Genomic DNA, 27213 nt, shown 5'->3' on the forward strand with positions numbered 1-27213 from the left:
AGTAACCCCTTCAAACCCTGATGTGTTCTTGTAGTTATGTGCTGGCATCTTTACAACACTGCATATATTGCCAATGTTAATATGCTTCAAGAGAAACATAATAACATTATTATATTCCGACAGAAAGGATACATATACTGTCGATGTAACATAGGCATGTCTTTGTACTATTGCAATTAAAAATCTAAAAACACAATTACACTGTAAGTCAGAGGTATGCGTTCTTAGTGTGTTTCTGCATGTATGCCACTATATAGGCATACAGTGCCAAACATCGCCCTTAGCCCTCCATTTACTGCACAGTGTACATGTTTTACTGAATAATTTTGACTACTCTATTCTATATAGCAAAAAAAATAAAAATAATAAAGTGTACCACCCTCACAAAAGCGTAAAAGGACTCTCTTTTGGCCTCCGTCGGGTGAATGGGGGCATATTGATAAGTTTGACATAATCTCTGGTCACTTATAAGGTACATGTGCCAAACATACTCTGCAAACTTGTAATCTCCTTACCTAAACCTTCTCCAGCGGTGTCTGTCTTGGCCAACCAGCGACAATGCTTCACTGTACCCAGCTGCATTGGTGGGAAAGCTGGACAGCATGTGTGCATGGCATGATGCATGGTAGTCCAGGTCAATCAGGAGGCCCAGTCAGCAGGCCAATTACATCATTCTATTTGAATGTGTTTCTGTGCTGTTTTAGTAGATTGGATGGCGTGTATTTGACCACTCTTCTGGACTACCCATCTCTTTGCTTCTATGCACTAACTTGATCTCAAATATTTTGGCTTCACGTTTGCCTGCCATGCCTTGTACTACATATTAGACTGATCAAATAGCGTTATATGTGCCACCCAGAACTTAAAAACGGTACCTTTGTTGTATCTAATGGAGTTTTCTTTCAGCCAAAAATGAACTTTTAAGATTCTGTAAATGCGCCCTCTCAAGTGCCCAGGGCGGCGTCTCAATCGTCCGAGCCCCAGGCAGCACCTCCTCAACGGCTCATAACCCCGCCCTCCGTGTGCCTCTGCCCGCCCGTTTACTCTCCTCCTCTCTCCTTTTCCACTGCGGCTGCGCGGTCAAATTCGTAGCGCAGTGGAAAAGGAGAGAGGAGGAGAGTAAACGGGCGGGCAGAGGCACACGGAGGGCGGGGTTATGAGCCGTTGAGGAGGTGCTGCCTGGGGCTCGGACGATTGAGACGCCGCCCTGGGCACTTGAGAGGGCGCATTTACAGAATCTTAAAAGTTCATTTTTGGCTGAAAGAAAACTCCATTAGATACAACAAAGGTACAGTTTTTAAGTTCTGGGTGGCACATATAACGCCATTTGATCAGTCTAATATGCTCAAATGTGGTGACAGACTCCCTTTAAAGGATGAAAAAATGGGCTCCCTTAGAATTTTCTTACCAAAGTGGCCAAGGCCAAGTCTGACTGAGGAATCTGATCTTGTAACAGGTTAGCTATATCATTACAAAATCGAGTTTGAATGAACCTTTAACCACTTTCCATCCTGTGCTCCAATAGTATATTTTAGTAGGAAGCTAGTTCCCAAAAGCCAACGTACTATTATGACACGATGATGGTACAGACTCACTTGTGGGTGCCTGCTGTGTTAGCTGGCGTCCAGCACTCATTGCTGGGATCAGAGCTAACTCCAAGCCTGGCAGTGTAACCCCTTAGATGACACAGTCAGTGCTGGCTGTGGCATCTAAGTTGTTATAAAGAGGGAAGAGGCTCCCTCTCTAACCCAACACCCTCCCTGTGTGGGGTGTCAAGGAGTTACCATGGCAGCCAGGGCTATAACAATGGCCCAGCCTGCCTAGTACAGATACCTATTAGATTTGCTGAAACTGGCATTAAAAACACTGCCATCCAGGGAGCAATTCAATCAAAAAGCAAAAATCTGCACCTGTGTTTTTGTAAAAAAAACTTATTTGGTATCATCGCATTTATAATGACCCATCCTATAAAACAATCCCATTACTCATCCTGTACATGGAACAATGTAAAAATTCCAAAATTGCAGTTTTATTGCCATTCCTACACCCAAAAAATATAATGGACCTTCATATATGGCAACACAAAAACAAATGATTCCCAAAATTAAAGTTTTTATTGTGAACAAGTAGAAAATCATAAACTATGTACATTTAGTATTTCTGTGCTTGTACTGACCTGCAGAATAAAGTTGTCATCTTGCATATGCAGCGAACCCCCCTGAGAAGCCAGTGTAAGAGATAGGAGTAGTAGTGGCTCTGATGAAGTGTTATGTCACTGTGTACTCCCTCTGGCCATTGCTACCTGGGGATTGGTGCAGTGGAATTATAGAACCGAAGAATGAGGCCAGAGTTAAACGTAATAAAGTATTTTCTTTACTAAGTGCAATGTAGAACTTTAAAAAAATTTAATAGCAGCAATTTCCAAGTGCACCAGCAAGGAATCTAGTGTATAGGCAAATTGGATGGCTGCAGCTATGTACTAAGGTTGTACTGGCCTGGTGATGGGTGTCTTACCCTTAGTCTCTTACCTTACTGTGTAGATGCTGATGTAGCCGCTCACTCTGCTGTCTTTGGAGAAGTTCTCTCTGGAAATTAGGGAACAGGAGCAGGAGCTTTGCAGGTTGCTTCTTCTCCTCTGTCTCTAGACTTCTCTCCTCTGTCTCCTCTGGCAGAAGCAAACAAGAAAATACATTATACATAACAATATACAATTTGTAGTACCCCCAGGTCTAGGGAATTGCACATATACCACACAATAAACACAAAAAAACGAAACCCCCCCAAACAATGGCAGAATTGCTGTCTTTTTCATGCCATCAGCCCCCCAAAAATAATAAAAGTTATATATTAGAAGAATATATAAAAAAAATATTAGAAAAAAACAAGCCCTTACATGGTGATTTTGACTGAATAATAGAAAAGTTATTTTGAAATGCAGGGGTGAAAAAAATTAAATAAAAAATTCCTAGTCCTAATTAGGACTCCTTCTTAAAGGGGTATTCCAGCTTTTAGATATTGATGACCCATCCTTTGGATGAGATAGGTCATCAATATCAGATTAGGAGTCCAACACCTGGCACCCCCAACAATCTGCTGTTTTTGGAAAATAAACAGTGGACGGACCCAGAAGCAGAAGGCTCCATTCAAGGGTGTAGTGGCCATGACACCCAGCTGTGACTCTGTGTGGCTATATCTTTAGCAAATCAAGTCCCCAGCTATCATTGCCAATCACAGTTGATAGAGATCCTTTGGGGAAGGCTCCCCATTAAACCTCTGGGATTCAGACCCTACCTGACCCCTATTGCAAACACATATTGAGGTGGCCATCTCCATTAAAATCTAGGGAGTTGCTAGGTGCCCTCTAGTTGTTGGTGAGGCAGAGGCAAATTTGACAGAACTGATTATGTGCTTAGAATCCAATAGAGAGAGTCATATGCAAGAGCTCTCTGGCTGTTCTTATCTAGTTTGGCAAACAGCAGTTGAGGGAACCCTCTTCCTGAGAGATGGGTTCCAAGAGGTGAGCAGTGTATACAGTTCCATGTAAAAAGTTAATACCATGGGCATAACGAGAACAATTCTGGTCCTCATAGCAATCCAGGTTGCCAAGGTGGCGGGGGCCCTGGGATATGCTTTCCTTATAATCCAGCTTTGTTGCTAATCATAGGATAAGTGTTTGACCGAGGTTTATTATGCCTCATCTCTGCAAAGAACATGCTATGTTACATCACTATTAAAATGTCAGATCAGGTCACAATTCTCAAGCACTATTTGGCTTTAAAGATGTTTTTTAGGACTTGAGGATAGGTCATGAATATAAGATCAGTGAGGGTGTCACTGGCACCCCTCCGATCAGCTGCTAGCAGGAGCAGGCGCAGCAGCCACCAGAACTTCCACAATGTACGGAGCTGAAAACAGACAGCTCCATCCACTGTGTGGTGGCTGTCCAAGGTTACTGCAGCCCCTGTTCTAGTGGAAAGCCCCTTTAAGGAATCTGATATTTACACTAGGTAATGGAAGAATTCGGTAGATGGAAAGTGTTTCTACAATCACATGCACCAGAATAGATTTACTCATGTCTGATTGCTTTAGAAACCCTTTATACTGTGTCATGCAAATTACCATACAATAAGAGAGATTCTTTTAGCATCATACACGATTACAAACAATTACAGGTCCCTTCCATCCTCGTTTCTTTTACTTTCATTCTGACATGTAATTGTCGCTTAACTTCTCTGCTTCAACGCAAAGCCTCTGCCCATTATATATCTTATTTATCAAACCCAGGAATGCACCTGCTGCCTAGCGGTTAACCCCAAATTTCCATATATCATAATTCTTCTTACTGCACTTGACACAACAAGATTGAACTAAAAATCCCTTCACTATGTATGTTAATGTTAAAGATCATATACAGCTGTGCTTCTCAAATTCAGGTGGGACTTACTGGAGAGACGCCCCCTAGTTGTTGGTGAGGCACGGGCAATTTTGACATGATTACCGTATTTTTTGCCCTATAAGACGCACCGGCCCATAAGACGCACCTAGGTTTTGAGGAGCAAAATAAGAAGAATTTTTTTTTTAACCAAAAGGTGTGCTTTTGGTGGGCTTTGAACTAATGGTAGCCTGTGAATGACACTGTTATGGGGGTCTGTGGGTGGCACTGTTATGGGGGTCTGTGGATGGCACTGTTATGGGGGTCTGTGGATGGCACTGGTATGGGGGTCTGTGGATGGCACTGTTATGGGGGTCTGTGGCTGACACTGTTATGGGGGTCTGTTGCTGACACTGTTATGAGGGTCTGTGGCTGACACTGTTATGGGGGCATCTGTGGATGGCACTGTTATGGGGGCATCTGTGGATGGCACTGTTATAGGGGCATCTGTGGATGGCATGACACTGCTATGGGGGGGGGATCTGTGGATGACAGATAAATTGCATCTTATGCTATTTGACAGCCACAGATTCCCCCCCCCCAATAACAGTGTCAGCCACTGTAAATGACCCCCAATACAGGGGGTGGGGGCTGGCATCTACACTCGTTTTTAAATGGCAGCGGGGCCCAGTGCAGTCATGTACTTACGATCATAGCAGGCTGGAGGCAGGATGCAGGGCGGGCGGGCACTGGCAGCGTAACTTCCTACGTCACGTGCCTGCGCCGCCTGCTTCATTCATAAAGTGGGCGGAGCAGGCACGTGACGTAGGAAGTTACGCTGCCAGTGCCCGCCCGCCCTGCCTCCTGTCTCAAGCCTGCTATGATCGTAAGTACAGGCTGCTCAGTGCTGGATCGAACATATCTATAGTTAACTATTGCCTGCCTGCAGTTACAGTAGATAGCATTAGTACAGTGAGTGGGGTCCGGTGCAATAGAATACAGTGACTGCACCGGGCCCCGCTGCTATTACAAAACTAAAGGCCGGCCCCCAGCCCCTCCTCCCTCCTCGCTGATACACACGCCGGCCGCGCTGTGCAGCTTGCGGTCGGCGGTGTATCAGTGTAAAAATGGCAGCCTTCGCCCCATAAGACGCACTGCCATTTTCCTCCCACTTTTGGGGGGGGGGGGGAAGTGCTTCTTATAGGGTGAAAAATACGGTATGTGCTGCACAGGTCTTTCTGTGGTGCAGCAATCTATGATTTATCAACAGAGCAGACTCATTTTATGCTTATTTCAATGTTCAACTGGGGTCAGGAAATAAATTGTAAAAAAAACTGAGGTAACCTTTAAAAAAATTTGCATGGGCTACAACCAATGGTGAGGCCCAGGCATCACCATGTTCTTACTGGTAAGATCCTAGTAGAAAAAGATTGAGAAGCTTCAGTGTAATGCATAATGTATATCATAAGCTCACACTTATATACCAATCTGCTTAATCCCTACTGCTCTATACCCAGAGTGGTATTGCCATTCCTACACCCTGCTACCGTCTCTAATGGGCTAACCATAATGTCATCTGTGTATTTGTTCCAGGTCCTCCTACACTGTGCATCAATTGTTCTGCTATGTAACTGTTATTTGTTGTATTACATGTTATACGTCTGGTTCACAAGCAGGTGGCAGAGAGATCTTTAGATAGAATGGAACTTACCATTCCATTCTCCCCCTTTTGGGCAGTAGTGGGCTAGTCCCGTTTCCTACCAAGGGAGGGGCTGCAGGAACTTTTCAGTCAGTCTTGGTTTAGCCTAGAGTTGGAAGGAGAGGAGAATCACCCTGACTCCTTACAGATTAACCGACAGTGTTGCGAGGGGGTTAACAGCCAAAGGCACCCCACTCTAAAGGTACCAGAACAGCCTTAAAGTTCTGTGACCAGACTAAAGCCGAGTTTAGCACAGCAGAGAAGGATAAAGCAGAATATTCAAGTTTGCCTGCCAGTTTATGCCCAAACCTGCTGGAACCAAGAGACACACCACTTCTTGTACGGATGCAAGTTGATTGAAGTAAAGCTGTGGAACTTTATAAAAGTCTGGACTCTACTATTTCTCCACGGCCACCATTACTCTCCCCTTTATTTCTTCAGAGTTTATCCCTGGGGAGCGACGGTGTCCAGGTAGGGGCACCCTGACACACACAAAAAACTATTGAGGCCGCGCCACACCACTCGGCATTCTGATAAACCTGGGACACGATCAGCTCTAGGGGCGGCACGTTGCACATATATGACAGCATTTTCATGGTGACAGGTTCTCTTTAACCCCTTAGGGACCGGGCCATTTTTTACCTTAAGGACCAGATGTGTCACTTTATGTGGTAATAACTTTGCAATGCTTTTACTTATCCAAGCCATTCTGAGATGGTTTTCTTGTGACACATTGTGCTTCCTGTTAGTGGCAAATTTGAGTCAATATAAATCACCTTTATTTATTAAAAGAAAAATCCAAAATTTACTGAAAATTTATTTCTAATTTTCAAAATTTAAATTTCTCGGCTTTTAAGGCAGATAGTTATACCTCACAAAATAGTTATTACTTTACATTTCCCATAAGTCTACTTTATGTTGGCATCAATTTTTTAGGACATTAGAAGGCTTAGAAATTTCGAAAAACCCACTTTTTTAAGGACCAGTTCAGTTATGAAGTCACTCTGTGGGCCTTACATTAGTACAAACCACCCAAAAATGACCCCATTTTAGAAACTACACCCCTCAAGTTATTCAAAACTGATTTAGCAAACTTTGTTAACCCTTTAGGTGTTCCACAAGAATGAAAGGAAAATGAAGATGAAATTAAAACATTTCAAAATTTTTGGCAGATTTTCCATTTTTATAAATTTTTTCCTGTAACACAGTAAAGGTTAACAATCAAACTAAACTCAATATTTATTACCCTGATTCTGCAGTGTACAGAAACACCCCACATGTGGTTGTCGACTGCTATATGGGCGTACGGCAGAGCTTAGAACAGATGGAGCACGATATGGCTTCTGTAGGGCAGATTTCGCTGGAATAATTTTCAGGTGCCATGTCACATTTGAAGACACCATGGGGTACCCCTACAGTGGAAAACCCCAAGAAGTGACCCCATTTTGGAAACTACACCCCCAAGCAATTTTTCAAGGCATGTAGCAAGCACTTAGACCCAACAAGCGATTCATAGAATTTAGAAATATTTGGCTGTGAAAATGAAAATTTTCATTTTTTACAAGAAAATTTTGCTTTAGGCCCACATTATTTATTTTTACAAGGGGTAACAGAGTAAATTACCCCCACAATTTATTACCCATTTACTCCTGAATATGGCAACACTTCATATGTGGTTGTAAACTTCTGTATGGGCACACTGCAGGGTTCAGAAGGTAAGAACCGCCATATGGCTTTTGGAGGGAAGATTTCGCTGGAATAATTTTCAGGTGCCATGTCACATTTGAAGACACCCTGAGGTACCCCTACAGTGGAAAACCCCAAGAAGTGACCCCATTTTGGAAACTACACCGCCCAAGGAATTTTTAAAAGCGTGTAGCGAGCACTTTGACCCAACAAGCGATTCATAAAATTTAGAAATAGTTGGCTGTGAAAATGAAAAATTTCATTTTTTATAAGAAAATTTTGTTTTAGGCCCACATTATTTTTACAAGGGGTAACAGAGTAAATTACACCCACAATTTATTACCCATTTTCTCCTGAATATGGTAACACTTCATATGTGGTCGTAAACTGCTGTATGGGCACACTGATAAGTTTAGTGTACTGATAAGCAACAGCTTATGTATTTGGTATCCTGCAAATTACATTATATATATATATATATATATATATATATATATATATATATATATATATATATATATAGTGGGGATTCGCTCTGGTAAGCAGGTTAGCGGACGCAGTATAGAGGCAATCACAAAGTATTTAACTTAAATAGTTCAGTGTTTATTCACACAGAAGGCCAAACAAAATATCAGATCGCAGTCTTGGTGTTTGTTCACACCAATGAAAGTCCACAGAACACAAACATTCACCTTATCAGCAGTTTTTCATCAGCGGTCCCCAGCAGGCTTTAGGGGCCCGATTTCCAGCATGCGGCTCTCAGCCCTTTTGCACGGCACACACCTTCAGATCCCAAACCACAGAGACTCCACAGCTTCACTGTGAGATGGAGGATAATCCACCACACCTGACAGTGCTGACTGCTTTTTATAACCCTCCCAAGACCCGTCCTGGAACGTGGGAGTAGCCACTCACCCAGCACTTTGGCTACTCCCAGTAAGAGCCGTCCCGGATCAGCTTTACAGCCATACTAACCAGCTGAAGTGTCAGACTCCAATATTGACACTTCAGGGAAAAAAAATGGCTCTTACCTCACCGAGCCCAGGAATCTCGGTGACATGTACCGACCATCAATGATGGCCCCTTGTTCCTTCCTACAATATATATAGATGTAAAAGCTTTATATGGTTAGACATAGTCACTAAATATAGCAGCTAAAAGAAACAAAGGTCTCAAATTACCGCTATATCAAAGAAATATGTTGTATAATATATGCCATCACATTGCAGAGGCACTGAGCTACCAGAACATACAAAGTTCTAGTCCTCTTTTATTAAACACCCGTCAAGGTATTCATCTAGGGGTGTAATGAGAATTTTTAGCTTTGTTATGGGTTTTATTAGAATGCCAATTGAAATGTGGAGAAAAGGGGAATTAGAATTTTTACCAGCATACAGTTTCAAGGGGGTGTTTATAAAATGATCAAAGGGGGTTTAGTTAAAAGTCAACAGAGGTGTGGTAGATTCTAAAACAATCTTTTATGCAAAGACCCGGCTTTGAGGGGCACGTCTCACAATGATGAATTGTGTATTTCCCGATTCCATTTCTGGAGCATACCCGACACCTTTTTTGTGGCCTTCTCCATGTCTCTGTGGGGGGAACTACCCCAGGGAAATACTGTCCTCGTATTATTCTGGTCTCACCTCCTGTGGCCCTGCTCCCTTCCCCTTTCTGTTCCCCAAATAAAAAGGTCTTTATTACTTTTTCTTGAAAGTGCAGGAATTTTCCTCTGTTTCCTGCACTTCTGTATATTACAAAAGCATTATAGAGGGCTATTTGCGTTAGGTGCAATGCCAATTTTTTATACCATACCCGAGTTTTGCGGAGGGTAGTGTATGGTTGCAGTACCTGGTCTGACAGATCCACCCCTCCCATAAACTTATTATAGTTTTGGATGCACACAGGTTTGGGGACTGATTCTGTGGATCCACATACTGGCTCAGGGGTGGATCTGTCAGCATGTATGGTAGTAAATACAAAGACATCACGCTTGTCTTTGTGCTTAACAAGCATCATGTTATCACTGCAAACTGCCCTGCTTTCCCTCACTTTTATTCTTTGGTCTATAAAATTTTTAGGCAGATGTTTTTGGTTTCGTCTGATAGTTCCGCATGCAACAGTCAGTGTCTCTGGAAAAACAGGCATTTCAGTAGTGGGACACTCGTGTAGAAGTTGTCATGGTACAAGTTGTACCCTTGACCTAGCAGGGGGTGAATCAAGTCCCATACTATTTGGCCTGCTATTCCAAGGACAGGGGGGCACTCTGGGGGTTTGATTTTTGAATCTTTTGCCTCGTAAACTCTGAATTTATGTGTATAAAACTTTGGTTTTCACATAATTTGTAGATTTTGATGCCATATCTGGCCCGTTTGTTGTGCAGGTATTGGCGAAAATGCAGTCTGCCCTTGAAGTGCACAAGGGATTCATCAATGGACAGATGCTTTTGGGGGGTGTATACCTGGGCAAACTTGAGATTATAATAATCTATAATGGGCCAAATTTTGTATAAACAATCATATCCAAGATCATTAGGGGGTGGACAATCTGCATTATTGTTATAATGTAGAAATTTCAGGAGAACTTCGAATCGGGTCCTGGGCATAATGGTGCGGTATATTGGTATGTGATGTAAAAGGTCATTACTCCAATATGACCGTAGTGATGTTTTTATTTAACTATCCCCATATTAAGTATTAGACCCCCCAAAAAAAATATAATTTCCAAAGGGGTCGTGGGAGTCCACTTAAGGGGTCTTGCATAGTATGAGTTGGGGTGGGCAGCTAAAAATTAATTGGTATAAAGATTAGTTTGCTCCACCATCATGCCTATCAATTCATCAGAAAAAAAAGGTGGAAAAAATCAGCTTCCTTGAACCCTGCAGTGTTCACATGAATGCCTGTAGTGGCCGTAAAGTCCAGGACCTGAGGTACAAAGTTAGTAGTAGAAGTCCAGCTGGGGTCATTTGTAGAAGCTGATTCGCTGCTAACTCTAGTGCATCTGTGAGAGGATTCGTCAATTGATGAATACATAGAGGTATACATAAGAAAAGGTTCTTCTTCTCCACTGTCAGAGTCAGACTCTGAGGCTAGTATGGCATAAGCCTCCCCGGCACTGTACACCTATTGAGACATTATGTAACTTTAACAACTAATACTAACTTGGAAAGTACATTTTTTGTATTAATTTTTATTTATTTTATTTTTACTAATAAATGTTAGTCTATCTAACCTATCCTAAAATAGAGCGCTAACCCTGATGAATTCCTAATACTAACATAAGGACCCAAACACGCTTTCTCCCCAATATGCCAAATGTGCCCCAAATAATTTTTTTATTCAGAAAATAATTGAAAAAAAAAGTGCTCCAAAAGCAGTCACTGACTGTATCAGTCACTGGTGACAGAAATTTGTCACTGCTGGCAAAATCAGTGACAAGGAAAGGTCACAGATAGAAGATAGAGGTTCGGAGGTATGGGGGGGGGGGGGTTAAAACGCAGAGTATTTATAATCAGAGACAAGTACTGAGGTCCCCAATCATTTTTTTTTTTTACAATAAATGTTAGTCTAACTTACCCTAAAACAAGTCATATGGCTGACAGGGACTGGGGGGGGTTATTGAAGTGTAATTGTGGGTGCTGTTACTATTGGTAAATCACTGACAGAACAAAGTGACAGGTCATATACTGTAGTAGGGACAAATGAGGGGTGATGATGGGGCACTTTTATTTTTTTAAAGTTTTTTTGACAGGTCTGTTTGACTGGCTCTGGCTCCGATCAATTCTCACAGAATTACATAATTCATTGTGATTGGTCCGTTCCTGAATTATGTACAGAAAGCTATCTCTCAGCTTCGATCCTCTCATTTCTGTGAGAGCTGGATGGGACTACAGGAGGAGATATGTGCAAGAGGTGATATGTGCGGACATGCGCCCGATCGCGGACAGGGAGGAACAGACGTGTGGCAGTGATCTGTGGCTGGGACCACAGCTGATTGGTCCCTGGCCGTCAAGCGGGAGTTGTTTGGTTCCCGACACAGTGGGGTAAATGGAGTTTCAGGCGCACAATCTCAGCCAGGGAGCATTTAAATAAATGCCGTGCATGTACAGCGGAATGCGGTGTGGCAAAGCTACCCCCGCCGTACATACACAGCATTTTGCGTTAAGGGGTTTCTTCGTACAGCTTATCAGCGAGGTGTCAGAAACGCGCTTATCTCATATTGATGACCTATCCTGAGAACCGGCCATCAATATCAAAATCCCGGATTAGAGATAAGCAAATCGATTCTAAAACCAATCATATCCAACCAGAATTTTGTAAAAATTCAAGGTGGATCCAAATCCAAACTTTAGTGATTCGATTCAGGCAAATTTCTGTGAGAGGAAATACATATATTTTTTTTTATTAAGGGTACTTTCACACTAGAGTTTTTATTTTTCTGTATTGAGTTCCATCCTAGGGGCTCAATACCGGAAAAAACTGATCAGTTTTATCCTTATGCATTCTGAATGGAAAGGAAATCCGTTCAGGATGCATGAGTTCAGTCCCTCTTAAGTTTTTTGGCCGGAGAACATACCGCAGCATGCTGCATTTTTCTCCCAGGCCAAAAATCCTGAACACTTGCAAAGAAAAACGGACACAGTCCAAATAAATAGTGGGCTAGGGTGTGACAACAGCACTTCTCTGTATTGACAACACAATCTGACAACTGCAGATGTACAAGTAATGGCTATCTGCTGAGAGAGCTATATGTAGTAAGCCGCACTGACTGTACTAGGCATATGGAGTCTGGTCTGTAATTCAACCAAACGCGTAGAGCCGATGTCAATGTCTATAGGACACGGTTCTGAAGGCAGGGTGTGAATGTGTACTAACAGTTTACCTCTAAGGTAGTTATTACTGGCAACAAAGACACAGGCGATCTGAGAGTTTAGCCAGAGAGCACTGACATGGATGTGGACGATGAGCGAGTCCACCAGAAAGTGAACACACAACGACGGTGTATGGGATTTGGATGATTGGCTACAAACATAGACCTTTCCAAACATAGGCGAGTGGATATCGTGTGTGTGTGTGTGTGGTACTAAGTATATCAGCAAATGTAACGACTACTGAGGCGTAATTAATGTGTGGATGAGTGGTTGAATTACAGACCAGACTCCATATGCCTCGTACAGTCAGTGCGGCTTACTACATGTAGCTCTCTCATTGTGTTGTCAATACAGAGGAGTGCTGTTGTCACACCCTAGCCCACTATTTGGACTGTGTCTGCTTTTCTTTGCTTGCACATTATTAGCAGCACCTTGCTAGCAATCATAAGAACTATTCCAGACTTTAATAAGTGTAGTGGGTTATCCATTATCCCCGTCTACACCTTTTAAGTCTGGTTGCCTGAAGGTCACACAAAGTGACATATAGAATTTCCCTAATTTTAAATGGATTATAATAAAGATTTGTTTGTTTTCTTTTAATACGTTCATCAGGCTGTGCTAATATATAATCTACGAACGTTAACCATTTCTTATCTGATTAGTGTGAGATAGCAAGTGTGAAAGTAGCCTAACAGCCTCTGATTTTATCATGCTGATCATCATAATTATGTCAGGAGAAATTGCAGTGAGGGGCTGCTTAAAATGGTATGTGAATTAAAGGGGTTGTCCAGGATTTTTTTTTTTTTTTATATATACACACACACACACACACACACACACACCTCTACCCAGCGGTTCTTGTGAAGAAAGCTATACTTACCTGCTTCCAGCCACTCAGTTCTGGCTTCCTTGGCTCCTCGACTATCTTGACCCACGAGTGGCATGCCACTTGGGATTAAGTCACTGCTGAGGTCAGTCCTTGACTGCAGTGGCGCACATGATCCCACTTGTGCAGGAAGTTGACCGATGGGGACTTGAAGTTCAGTGAAGACAGATTTGGAGCCCGGTAACTGTCGGGGAGCAGGTAAGTATAGCAGGTAAGAAATAACCTCCCCCACACGTATCTACCCTCTCCGGTTCTAAGGCCTCCCTCCTGTGGGATATAATAGAGGCGTTTAGATCCTACTATCACACACTATATAACTTAGGGGATTCCCATCAGTCCAATGCCCATGGATCAATGCCCTCTATGAGGTCTTATCTTGAGTCTGCTGGCCTCCCGTCTCTCCCTCCTGAGGCGGCCTCATTATTAGAGTCACCCATATCACTATTTGAGTTACAGGCCGCTATTAAAGATTCTCAAACTGGGAAGACTCCTGGTCCAGATGGACTCACGCTACCCTACTATAAACAATTTGGGGACATTTTATTTACCCATTTTTTAGCCGCCTTTAACTCATTTGATGTGTCCCGTACTCTCCCCAATGATACCCTTAGAGCACACATTACGGTCGTCCCCAAGGAAGGGAAGGACCTTTCTCAATGCCAAAGTTACCGTCCCATTTCACTGATTAACGTGGACCTAAAATTGTTCTCTAAAATACTTGCTACCCGCCTTCTCCCTCATCTCCAAAAATTAATCCATCTAGACCAAACTGGATTCTTACCTCTGAGAGAAGCTCGTGATAACACGACAAGGGCAATAAATATGATATACCAAGCTGTATCCTCTAAGATCCCGACATTACTTCTATCAACTGACGCCGAAAAGGCATTTGATAGGGTCAATTGGAAATTCATGTTTGAGACCCTACGTTATATAGGACTGGGGGAGAAGATGATGTCTAGGATTACCAATCTCTACTCTAATCCCACTGCAGTTGTCAAAGTGAATGGCCAATTTTCCTCACCCCTATCCATCCGCAATGGAACGAGACAGGGTGGTCCCTTATCCCCCCTTATATTTGTGCTCTGTCTGGAACCGCTTTTGTGTCACATAAGGGGGAACTCCGATATCACCAGGTTACAGATACAGGGTACCCCACACAAAGTCGCAGCCTACGCTGATGACCTCCTATTTTTCCTTACCAACCCAAGGGTTACCCTACCTAACCTGCTGAGGGAACTTAAAATATACGTCCATCTCTCAAAACTTTAAAATTAATTATCAGAAATCTGAAGCCTTAAACGTTACTCTCCCGTCCACCACGATTACATCCATCTCAGAGAACTTCCCCTTTAAATGGGCTTGCTCATCTTTAAAGGGATTCTGTCACCAGTTTTTTACCCCCCCCCCCATTTAAAAATATGGTTATGTTCATGGAGCACTAGCGATTCCTAATGTGGTCTTATAACCGAAATCTGTAGGCTCATTTTGTCTAAAAAACGTTATAACTAACCTGTCATTCATCTCACAAAGGTGCCCAAGGGGATGCTCATGTCTTCCAGATGCCGCCCGCACCCGCCGCCGTTCGTGCCCAGCTCCTCCTTTGCTGTCATCAGCGCCGCCTCAGAATCCTTTGCTACGCCTCCGGCTCTCCCTCACTCCCCCCTCCTTCTTCTCTAGCATCCTGCGCGTGCGCACAGGCCTCTGACAGGCTGGCGCCAGTGTTCAGGTCATCGGGAGGTTGAGCGAAGTGCCGGCCCATGCGCACTTCGCTCCATGAAGCCGAACGGAGAAGTCCGCACGTGCGCATCAGGCACAGGCCTGTGCGCACGCGCGGGATGTTAGAGAAGAAGGAGGGGGGAGTGAGGGAGAGCCGGAGGCGTAGCAAAGGATTCTGAGGCGGCGCTGATGACAGGAAAGGAGGAGCTGGGCACGAACGGCGGCAGGTGCGGGCGGCATCTGGAAGACATGAGCATCCCCTTGGGCACCTTTGTGAGATGAATGACAGGTAAGTTATAACGTTTTTTAGACAAAATGAGCCTACAGATTTCGGTTATAAGACCACATTAGGAATCGCTAGTGCTCCATGAACATAACCATATTTTTAAATGGGGGGGTAAAAAACTGGTGACAGAATCCCTTTAAAGTACCTTGGTATATTCCTGACCCCTACTCTCTCAGACCTGTATCAGGTTAACTACCCGCCTCTTCTTCGGGCCATAAAAGCAGACTTAGACAGGTGGCATAAGAGCACGTTCTCATGGTTTGGGAGGATTTCGATTTTTAAAATGAATATACTACCAAAAATCCTTTTCTTCTTTCAAGCCCTTCCGGTTCACATTCCTAGGCTCTTTTTTCATAACCTCTTAAAGATGTTGACTCACTTTATTTGTGCCGGCAAACCATCCAGAATAGCCAGGTCGACACTCTTTCGCCCCCAAATTAGAGGGAGGTCTAGGGCTGCCAGACTTCCTGTCCTACCACAGGGCATCACATCTCCTTAGAATTGTTGACTGGTGCCGTCACAAAGCCTATAAGCAATGGATCTCGGTCGAACAGTCCTTTGTATCTACTCCTCTACCTGCTACTCCGTGGTTGTCTGATCACATACCGCTGGAGGCTCGCTTACATCCGACCATAGGCCCTTCCCTGAAGGTCTTCTCTACTATTCAATATCTCCCCAATATCTCACCATCCCCCTCTCCTATGTTCCCTCTCCTGGGTAATCCACAATTCCCCCCTGGGATGGAACACGGACCCTTTCGTGTCCTGGTGAATTGCAATAAATTCAGGGCCCATCAAATGATCGTCTCGAATTCATGGCTCACCCCCCAACAAATCTCAGAGATGGATATTTCCCCTAACATTAATCCCTGGCAGTCACTCCAACTCAGTGCTTTAAGTGGGCCAAAAGAGGTGCCGGTACTCTATTAGGCGCCGGTGCTCCCCCCCCCCAATACTGAGCATGAAAATACCCTTAGAAAGTACCCTGAAAAAGAGCTACTGTAGAAAGAGCTACTGAACATAAATAAAATGTGCAAAAGGGTATTGAACAAAATGTTGTACAAAATGTACATAAAATAATTTATAAAAATTATAATAACATACTAACCATAGAACAGTAAACAGTAAACAGTAAAACATAAACCTGAGTCTTGAAGATGAAGGTTAATTTCTTTACCCCTGAAAAATATACAAAAGCAGATTCAATACAATCACAGTACATCAAATGAAAAATGAAAAATATTGTACAAATCATTTTACCTAGAAAAGGCTCCAGCACGTTTTGGGCTCCACTTTCCTTGCACTTTTGGCTTCGCAGTTTGTGAAGGCTGCACTTCTCCTCCCTTTTGCCAGCCATGTCTGCACATATGTTTGTGCATTAAACTGATCCAAGGGTGGTCCGTTGCATTTCAGGAAGATCAGATTTGAAAGCCTTTTGATGTCGAGAGAGTTTCTTTTATCTGTCAAAGTATCATTCATTGAGCTGAAAGCTCGCTCGCATTCACTTGTTGATACTGCAATGGTGTGGACAGCTTTAAGAAGAGGCTTCAGGTCTTCTGGTGTCTTGGAAGCTTTAAGGTCTTTATACTCCCTAAATCCTTGGACACTTTTCCTCTCCCCAACTCTGAATCTCTGACATAAACGTCTGACCGCTGCATCACCATATTGAATCTCAAGCGATGCAGGCCAGGAGTCAGACTGGAGGACCTTGATGTCTGAGAGGAGGTGACTGTCTGTCTTTTCAGATGAGGTTCTACTGACATGTGAGGAAGTTGTTGGAGTCATCCTGCACTTAACATTTTCAGCCAGGCTACGGAAAAATTGCCCAGGGTTGATTTTTATAACCCTCTCATTTTCATGCAGGCATACATTTCTGAAGATTTTCTTATTTTCAGCCTCAATGGCAATTTGTGTGTAGGGACCAGGTGTGGATACCATTGACTCAAACACCCGGATCTGTCGGTCCAGCTGCCTGTCGGCTTGATCCAAAGTCATGTCACGTCTCTGGAGCATTCTTGAGAGGTCACTGAGTTCTGTGAGAGCGTCATACATGATGCCAAGATTGACCACAAAAGAAACAGTAGTGAGAACATCATTGAGTCCTTTGTATTTTGCTCTCTCTCTTGAGTCCCTGCTGGTATCAGCAGCAGCACTTGTAAAGTGTACCTGCAAAGCTGGGTAGTTCTCCCATACTGCTTTCACCGTTCTCTCACTTGAAGCAACCCAACGCACTGATAAAACACGGCCTATCACAAGGAGACGCTGTCCAACACTGTGAGCACTCTCTGTTAACTCCCTTTGGTTTTTTGGGGATGCATGGTAGAGGGAGTAAAGCTGATCTAAAAATATTTTAAAGTGGTTGATTCCTCCAACCTCCTTCAAAACATCACAAACTGCCAGTTCCAGTCTGTGATTGGAACAATGCCAGACAAACAGGTAAGGGAATTTGAAACAAAGCTGCGCAGCAACTCCTGCTTTCCTCCCAAGCATCACTGAGGCTCCATCACAAGCAAATGCCAACAAATGTTCCTGTAGGTAGTGAGGGTCAAAGCCATTATTATGAAGACATTCTAACAGTGCTTCAGTGATGTCATTTGCTGTGGTCCCCTGCAGCTCAATGAGTTCAAAAAATACTGTGTCTGGCTGTTCATTGGAAATAGCTGATCGCAGGCACACGACAAGGACAGACTTTCCACTTATTGTAGTCGATTCATCAATGAGCACACACAGTTTTCTTTCATTCATCACTATGTCATTGACTACCTTCTTTTTCATTTCAGCTGCAATGTGATCCAGTATATTTGCACACGAGTTATTAGAGTGTAAAACTCTGCCCATCTTGACACCATTTAAGACTTGCAACTGGACATCTATTGGCATGTCTGTAAAGGGACGCCCATGCTTGCCAATCTTATAAGCTGTTCTAAACACATTGCAAGTTGAGGCGTATTCAGCCTTTCTCATATCTTCAATGTGTTTTTGCATTGTATTTTGTGTTGCCTTCTCTTTTATTTCAACTGCTTTCTTGTGATAAATTGAGTCTCTGTGCTCTTTAATTTTCTTTCGTAGTGAGCTTTGTTGTGCAGCCTTGTCCCTTCCATAAGACGAGATTAAGCACCCACTCCACTCCTGCGACACTCTCTGCCCTTGCTGCATGTCTACACGAGCACAAACTTGACTACACACACTACAGCCCAACTTTCGATTTTTGCTTAGCAGCCACTTGTAATTTGTGGAGAAATACTGTACTTGTGCTTGGGACCAACATTCTGGCCACTCATGCTCGGCAATGCGGCTGTTGTCATCGGTAGAAGTGATGTCACTCTCGTCCTCTACGTCACTTGTGAGAACCTGATCGACCGCGGCACAAGTGCTGCTTTCATGGTGTCACAATCGACAACTAACAAAACCCTATAAATAATACCTATAATAATAATAAAAGACTGACAACCAATTGTGGATAAATAAGGCCGCGGTCTTTATTAAATCTGGGGGTTAACCAATAAATATTACCACAATAAATTAATCATACAGATTTTAAATGAAATAAATACCAAAAAATCCCTTAAGTTAATATCCGTCCACCCAAAAGACTGGGCGACTAACCCCCCCCCCAAATTTATCAAGACCGCGACAAAGAACAGGGAGGGCGGGCGGGGGATGCTTCCTTCTTGATTGAAGATTCCGACAGCCAAGACCCAGGTGAGTGACCGACCTTAAATACAGGTCCAGTTCCCGCCACAGAACCTCCAGGCCAATCCTTGGTTCTGGCTAAAAATAGCCTAAGCCCAGCAACCGGACAGCAACCGTTCTGGACCAATCACCTAAGCCCAGCAACCGGACAGCAACCGTCCCGGACCAATCACCTGCCGTCCAGTTGCTGGCTTAACCTGAGGAGAAAAACCAGGGAGAAAAGAGAACAGGGGGGGGGGGGGAAGAAAACATGGCAAAACACATATAATGTGTCTCAATGACACCATGAGGGGCAAGCGCCAATTTCGGCCTTGCCCCTATCATTAGCTTGTGTCTGACTCTGACCTGCAGCGATATTCTGGTTTGGTGGGGGGTCAGCCAGCGAGTCCTCTGATTCTGACCTTGTTCTTTTGCTACTTATAAGCCAGGAGAGCATCTTAAAGCGTACCTGTCAGATCACCCAAAAAAAACTAAACTGTTACATGTTGCTCAGTATCTCATCCTGATCATGTACATATACTTTCTATGGGTCTATGACCGACATTTGTCTCAGACTTAGCTTTATTTCTTGGTAATGATAATACCATTTATGTAAAGAGGTAGAGCTTATATTACAGTACAGTATTAAAATATATATATATATATATATATATATATATATATATATACACATACAGTACAGTATTAAAAAGTAATGTGCAGGGGTCTGATGTGCAGGGGGGTACTGGTACAGAGAGGAACGAATGTGCGGTGGTGGGGGGGGGGGGGGGGGTACTGGTACATAGAGGAACTAATATATATGTGTGTGATGGGGGGGTCTGATGTGCAGGGGCCCCCTACACATCAGACCCACCCATCAGACACATATATATTAGTTCCTCTATGTACCAGTACCCCCCCCCCCCCACCACCGCACATTCGTTCCTCTCTGTACCAGTACCCCCCTGCACATCAGACCCCCCCCCCCCCCTCATCACACACATTAATTCCTCTCTGTACCAGTACCCCCCTGCCAGGGGGGGGGGGGGGGTACTGGTACAGAGAGGAACTAATGTGTGTGGGGGGAGGGGGGGTGCCTGTCACTCACCAGTACTCTTCAGAAGTTGGATTCCAAAGCAAAGTCGATGTTCTTTGCTGCACCGTCCGACTCCTGACTCCAAGGAGGACCAGTCACTGGTCGCCGCACTGATCGCTCCTCACAGGCGCGCGGGAAGGAGTTGACGTCACCTAACGTGAGGTCAACTCCCTGCCTGCGCCAGCCTGAGCCGTACTCTGCAACGACCCGCCCCCCTCCACTAGCTGCCCAGCCAACGACATTAGGGAGGAGATACTGCCAGCTCTCCGCTGCGCTCCGGTACCGGAAACCCACGTACTGGGCGCACGGAGAGGTGCTGGTACTCTCCAGGGCAATTTTTGGAAGTGGCGGTACTGAGTACCGCCGCGTTCCGGCCCACTTCAAGCACTGCGAGTCCAACTTAAACACTACATGGCCACTCTTCCTCCAGCACAATCTTTCGTCCGTGACAAGACGGATTTTGAGTTTCTTTGCGATCAATCAGGAGTGTCGAGACGTACCCTTTCTCGAATGTACATCTTACTACTCAATCCTCCCAACCAACCTCCTCCCAACTATATCCCTCAGTGGGAAGCAGATCTAGATATTACACTCTCATCAGAACAAAGATTAAGATTGTATACGTGCATTCACAAAACATCTATTGCTAGTAATGTCCAAGAAGCTGGATTCAAACTTATGTCCCGTTGGTATAGGGTCCCTACTAGACTTAACTCCATTTTTCCTCAAGTCTCTCCATTGTGTTGGCGCTGTGACTCCGAGAGAGGCACTATCCTACATACATTCTGGAGCTGTCCGTATCTGTCGGATTTTTGGGATTCGGTGTGGTTAATTACATCTAAATTCACCTCATATACCCTCCCTAAGACGCCTGCTTTCTTCCTGCTCCATCAGTACGAGATTCCTCTCTCCACCTATAAAAAGTCTGTGGTTAGACATCTGGTGAATGCCGCAAGAGCTTGTATCCCGTGCCTTTGGAGGCAACCGTCTGTTCCCTCTGTGGCCATGTGGATCAACAAAATCCAGGAGACCATGAGAATGGAAGACCTCACCTCGTCAATAAGACATACTGAGAAGATGTTTACTAAAACTTGGAGTCATTGGTTGGAATTCTATGACTCCGCTGAATGTAGGTCTCTTTTATCCCAGTCGTGAGAACGAGGTCTGTTGTTTATCCTTCCCTTTCCTTCTTTCCCTCCCTTCCTTCCCGCCCCTTTTCCCTTAATTATACCCCTCCCCTCTCTCTCCTTTTCTCAAACTATTCCACATATGTCTATGTGATATCTCATTGAGTATTATGTGTATTTGACATTACAAATTGCCATTGTGAGGTTATTCGCTTTACTTAATGTACCCTGTTCATTATCTGATTCATGTCTTGTCTTAATTGAAAATTGAAAAAATCCTAAATAAAGAATTTACAAAAAAAAAAAGAAATAACCTCCCACAGCCCCGGCAAACGGTTCCGCCCCCTCCCCACGTCATCGTCTACCTTCTAGAAATGCCCCGTCCTTCCTGTCGGCGGCCAGAAAACTCGCGCAGGCGCAGTACCGCCTGCGGCCTACGCCTGCGCGATCGTCAAGCTCCTGAGGGCAACAGCCTCAAAAGTCTCACTGGGCATGCGCTGAGCCCAGTGATGTCACCTGAGCGCTGTTGCCCTGAGGAGGTTGATGATTGCGCAGGCGCAGGCCTCAGGCTGTATGGCGCCTGCGCAAGTTTTCTGGCCACCGACAGGAAGAAGGACGGGGCATTTCTAGAAGGTAGACTATGACGTGGGGAGGGGGCGGAACCGTTTGCCGGTGCTGTGGGAGGTTATTTCAGGATCAGGAGGCGTTCTTAGGCACTGCAGGGGGGGGGAATCACTGGGCACCGGAGAGGGAAAAAAACGCCCCTCTGGGCACCTTGGAGCCTCATTAGCATATCATAAAAAGGGCTTTTATATCAAAAGGACAAAACGAAATAAAGTAAAAAGAAGACTGCTGGAAATAAGGTACTTTAGTGAACATAGCGATGGTGACAGCTTAAAATGGTAAAAGCAGGTGACAGATTCCCTTTAAAATGCCAAATATATACAATACATTCGGAAAGGCTTCAGACCCTTTCACATTATTCACATTTTGTTATGTTGGGGCTTTGTGCGAATAAAAAAAAAAAAAATTCCCCATCATTCTGCACTCAAAACCCCATAATGACAAAGTGAAAACAGAATGTTCAAAGTCTTTGCTAATTTATTGAAAAAGGAAAAACTAAAATCCTGCATTGACATAAGTATTCAGGCCTTTTACTCAGGACTTAGGGTACTTTCACACTAGCGTTATTCTTTGTCATCCGGAAAAAAACGCTTCAGTTTTATCCTAATGCATTCTGAATGGAAAGCATTCCGTTCAGTATGCATCAGGATGTCTTCAGTTCAGTCCCTTTATGGTATTTGGCTGGAGAAAATTGGATCCGATTTCCTGGTCGGCGCATGCGCAAACCTTTAAAAGTAAATACCGGATCTCTTTTTCCGGATGACACCAGAGAGACGGATCCGGAATTTCAATGCATTTGTCAGACGGAGCCGTCTACAAATGATATCCGTTTGCATATGGATTTCCGGTTCCGGAAGGCAGTTCTGGCAACAGAACTGGCTGCCAGATCCTCACAACGCAAGTATGAAAGTACCCTTAGTTGAAGCACCTTTAGCAGCGGTTATGATGCCACAAAGTTTGTACGCCTGGATTTGGGGATTTTCTGTCATTCTTCTCTGCAGATCCTGTCAAGCTCTGTTAGGTTAGGATGGGAACCTACAGTGCAACAGAATTTTTTTTACCCTTCTCTAAATTTGTGCCATCACACAATCCCGTCTCGGAACTCTACAGGCAGTTTGTTTCCCCTCATGGCTTGGTTTTTGCTCTGATATGCATTTTTCCAAATCATGTTAAGAGTGTTCTGCCTCCAGCAGAGGGAGATTCATTTCAGCTCACGTCTATTTCATTTCTAATTCATTCTGCTGCAATTTCTGTATTCCTGTAGTTATTAGTTAGGTAACAGTACCATCTAGCAGTGTATTGCACCTTGTTTTCTTGTTAATAAAGATTATTCCTTTGTGGGAGGTGCTGGGCATTGTGGGTAGTGTAAGGCATTCTGGGAAGGAGAAGCCCAGTCTTCAGTCTACACAGACTACATGACATCAGCAGAGCTGTTCCATGCAGTTCTTCTTAAACTCCACCATCTTTGTGCAAGTATATCTGGTGAGTGAGATCTACCTTGTTTCAGGGACATTATGTTATGCAGAGCTGTTAAGCTAGGTATAAGTGTCACTCTGTTAGGGTACTTTCACATTTGCGTTAAAGTTTTTCGGTATTGAGTTCCGTCCTCGGGGCTCAATACCGGAAAAAAACTGATCAGTTTTATCCTAATGCATTCTGAATGGAGTTCATTATGCATCAGGATGTCTTCAGTTTTGTCCCTCTTACATTTTTTGGACGGAGAAAATACCGCAGCATGTTGCAGTTTTCTCTCCGGCCAAAAATACTGATCACACTCCTCAGCATTGAAATTGCATGCAACACCAAGGAGGAAACGTTGTGGAATTATGGAAACAGGAATAGTTATCATGTTAATGATATGCAAATTATAAAATAGAAATTAAATATTAAAAACATCTCGACTTATTCAGTATCTAATATGAGCGCTTGGAATGGCCGCACCACTGGTTACACGACCAAATCAATGTAATGCCGAATTGTTGCAAAGTGAAGTAAAGACTACTAATGGCCAGCAATTGTACACTATGCCTCCCAACACCATAATCCCTGGAGTAGGATCGGTGTGACATTCCCTTGTGAAGGCGTCTTCATGGCCTTGCTCATGTGGTTTCCAAACCAATCTCCGGCTATCATCCGTCTGAGACAAAAGAAGGACTCATCGCTGAAGAGGATAGACCTCCATTCCAGTCTCCATTGCCATCTTGCTCTGCACCATAGAGAGCACTCAGATACGGAACAACGGATGGGGGCGGAGCTCCAGCGCAGCACGGCAGCGTGCGGCGAGAGGCAGCCGGACTAAAAGTACTGCATGTCGTACTTTTAGTCCGGCTGCCTCTCTCCATGCGCTGCCGTAACTCCGCCCCCGCAGTCCGGGGGCACACGTGAACTAGCGACAGGGTGGATCCGACAGGCTGCGCCATCTGCAGATTTTAGCGTAACCTGTCACTTCCTCAATTTGCATAGCCTTACTTCTTGTCCTTCCTGGTTTTGCAATTTCATTGTTGAGTAAAGCGCAAAGGTTAAAATTTACATCACGAATAAGATTCACATGAGGCTTCTACCGAAACTTGTGCTCAGTAGGGTCCCTATGTGGCGTATTAGGCTAGTTTCACACTAGCGGCAGGGGAGTCCGGCAGGCTGTTCCAACGGGTGAACAGCCTGTCGGATCCACCCTGACGCTAGTTCACGTGTGCCCCCGGACTGCGGGGGCGGAGTTACGGCAGCGCATGGGGAGAGGCAGCCGGACTAAAAGTACGACATGCAGTACTTTTAGTCCGGCTGCCTCTCGCCGCGCGCTGCCGCCGGAACTCCGCCCCCATCCGTTGTTCCGAATCTGAGTTTTTTTTTCTCTGATTTAACTCCTCTTCCGTTCTGTTATACCTCAAAACATATCTGTATGGTTTCCGTATGCAATCCGTTTTTTTTGCGGATTGGAAATGGAAACAGTAACTTATTAATCACCAAACACATGAGCAATATGGGCTGGGCATAGCATTTCTACAGTATGGATCCGAGAAATACGGATGACATACAGATGTGTTCCATATTTTTGGTTGACCCATTGACTTGAATGGGGCCTCGGACCGTGATTTGCGGACAATAATAGGACATGCACTACTTTTTTGCGGAACGGAAATACGGAAACGGACAGCACACGGAGTACCTTCCGTTGTTTTTGCGGACCCATTGAAGTGAATCCACTAACGTTCGGCAAAAAAAAAAAAAACTGAAGCGAAAAGAAAATACGTTCGTGTGCATGAGCCCTCATTCACACATCTGTATTTTGGTCACTGGTTTCCATTAGTGATTTTGAGCCAAAACCAGGTGCAGCTCTAAACACAGAACAGGCGCAAATCTTTCCCTTATACCTTAAGGGCTCGTTCACACGACCGTATGTTTTTTTCAGTGTTTTGGGGGCCGTTTTTCACGGATTCGTTGTTCCGTTTTTTGTTTCTGTTGTGCAATTGCGGACAAGAATAGGACATGTTCTATTTTTTTCGGGAACGGAATTGCGGACCTCGGAAGTGCGGATGCGCAATTCCGGATCCGGGCAGCACATCGTGCGGCCCCATAGAAATGAATGGGTCCGCAATTCTGTTCCACATAATCTGGAACAAAATTGCGGACGTGTGAATGGACCCTTAGGCCTCATGCACACGACCTGTTTTTTTTTGCGGTCCGCAAAAACGGGGTCCGTAGGTCCGTGATCTGTGTCCGTTTTTTCTTCTGTGGGTCTTCCTTGATTTTTGGAGGATCCACGGACATGAAGAAAAAAGTCGTTTTGGTGTCCGCCTGGCCGTGCGGAGCGAAACGGACCCGTCCTGACTTACAATGCAAGTCAATGGGGACGGATCCGTTTGACGTTGACACAATATGGTGCAATTGCAAACGGATCCGTCCCCCATTGACTTTCAATGTAAAGTCAGGAGTTAATATACCATAAGATCAGAGTTTTCTCCAATCCGATGGTATATTTGAACTTGAAGCGTCCCCATCACCATGGTAACGCCTCTATGTTAGAATATACCATCGGATTTGAGTTAGATCGTCAAAGCTCAGATCCGACAGTATATTCTAACACAGAGGCGTTCCCATAGTTATGGGGACGCTTCAAGTTAGAATATACTAAGAACTGTGTACATGACTGCCCGCTGCTGCCTGGCAGCACCCGATCTCTTACAGGGGGCTGTGATCCGCACAATTAACCCCTCAGGTGCCGCACCCCTGTTTTTTCACGGACCCATTGACTTGAATGGGTCCGTGAACCGTTGTCCGTCAAAAAAATAGGACAGGTCCTATTTTTTTTGACGGACAGGAAACACGGCCGCGGATGAACAATGGAGCATTTTCCGAGTTTTCAACGGACCCATTGAAAGTCAATGGGTTCGCAGAAAATGACGGAAAATGGAACAACGGCCACGGATGCACACAACGGTCGTGTGCATGAGGCCTTAGAGTGTGCACCACCAGTGCAGGGCTTTATTAAGACCAGCGTCTAAAACGTAGGTCTTGATAAATGACCCCCTTTTTGCCTCAGAAAGCCCACAGATTTATGATTTTCCTCCCTCAGGCAGTTTTCCCTGACAAAAAGTCATAGTGAGGCAGCCATGCCATGTCTACCTGTGCTGACATCTGTGACTAATTCTATGCACATCTTACATCCAAGATCCATTTTAAATTCCATCCTGGCATGGTGCTCGTTCAGGTGTTATGAGGGAGGCCAAACTATCATTCAATGCAAGACACCATTCTGATATTTTTAAGACAATAGATAGCACAGTATGCAGCTCTGTTCTTGCCATAATAATGGCAGAACCTTGATGGATCTCATTAAAGTCAATTGGATCAACTGAAAAAAGGATCAGGCACAGCTTCTTGGCTGAATATGGTTTGTGTTTGACCCTAAACATTTTCATTCATGGTCATCGCTGCCAGGCCTCCAAGCACGGTAGCTACTACATAGCTAAACAACTCAGGGTACCTTCACACTTGCGGCAGAGGAACTGCCTGCCGGATCCGGCAATCCGGACGTAAACTGATGGCATTTGTCAGATGGATCCGGATGGATCTGTCTGACAAAAGCATTGAAATGCAGTATCCGTCTCTCCGGTGTCATCTGGAAAAACGGATCCGGTATAAATATATTTTTTTGCATTTTTAAAGGTCTGCGCATGCCGGAT

At 44.3% G+C, this 27213-nt stretch overlaps 1 protein-coding gene across 1 annotated transcript; it reads right to left on the reverse strand.

Moving 5' to 3' along the window:
- Positions 1-16774: 16774 nt before the first annotated feature.
- LOC120990381 (E3 SUMO-protein ligase KIAA1586-like) lies at positions 16775-18670 on the reverse strand. The gene has a single exon (XM_040419203.1). The coding sequence runs from the start codon at positions 18668-18670 to the stop codon at positions 16775-16777; it is 1896 nt and encodes a 631-aa protein (XP_040275137.1).
- Positions 18671-27213: the final 8543 nt, after the last annotated feature.

The sequence above is a fragment of the Bufo bufo genome, chromosome 1, assembly GCF_905171765.1.
Source record: "Bufo bufo chromosome 1, aBufBuf1.1, whole genome shotgun sequence".
Taxonomy (NCBI): Eukaryota; Metazoa; Chordata; class Amphibia; order Anura; family Bufonidae; genus Bufo; species Bufo bufo.

What these genes read in the sequence shown, in the direction of transcription:
- LOC120990381 (XM_040419203.1), bottom strand. Translation starts at nt 18,670, where the DNA reads ATGCAGCAAGGGCAGAGAGTGTCGCAGGAGTGGAGTGGGTGCTTAATC.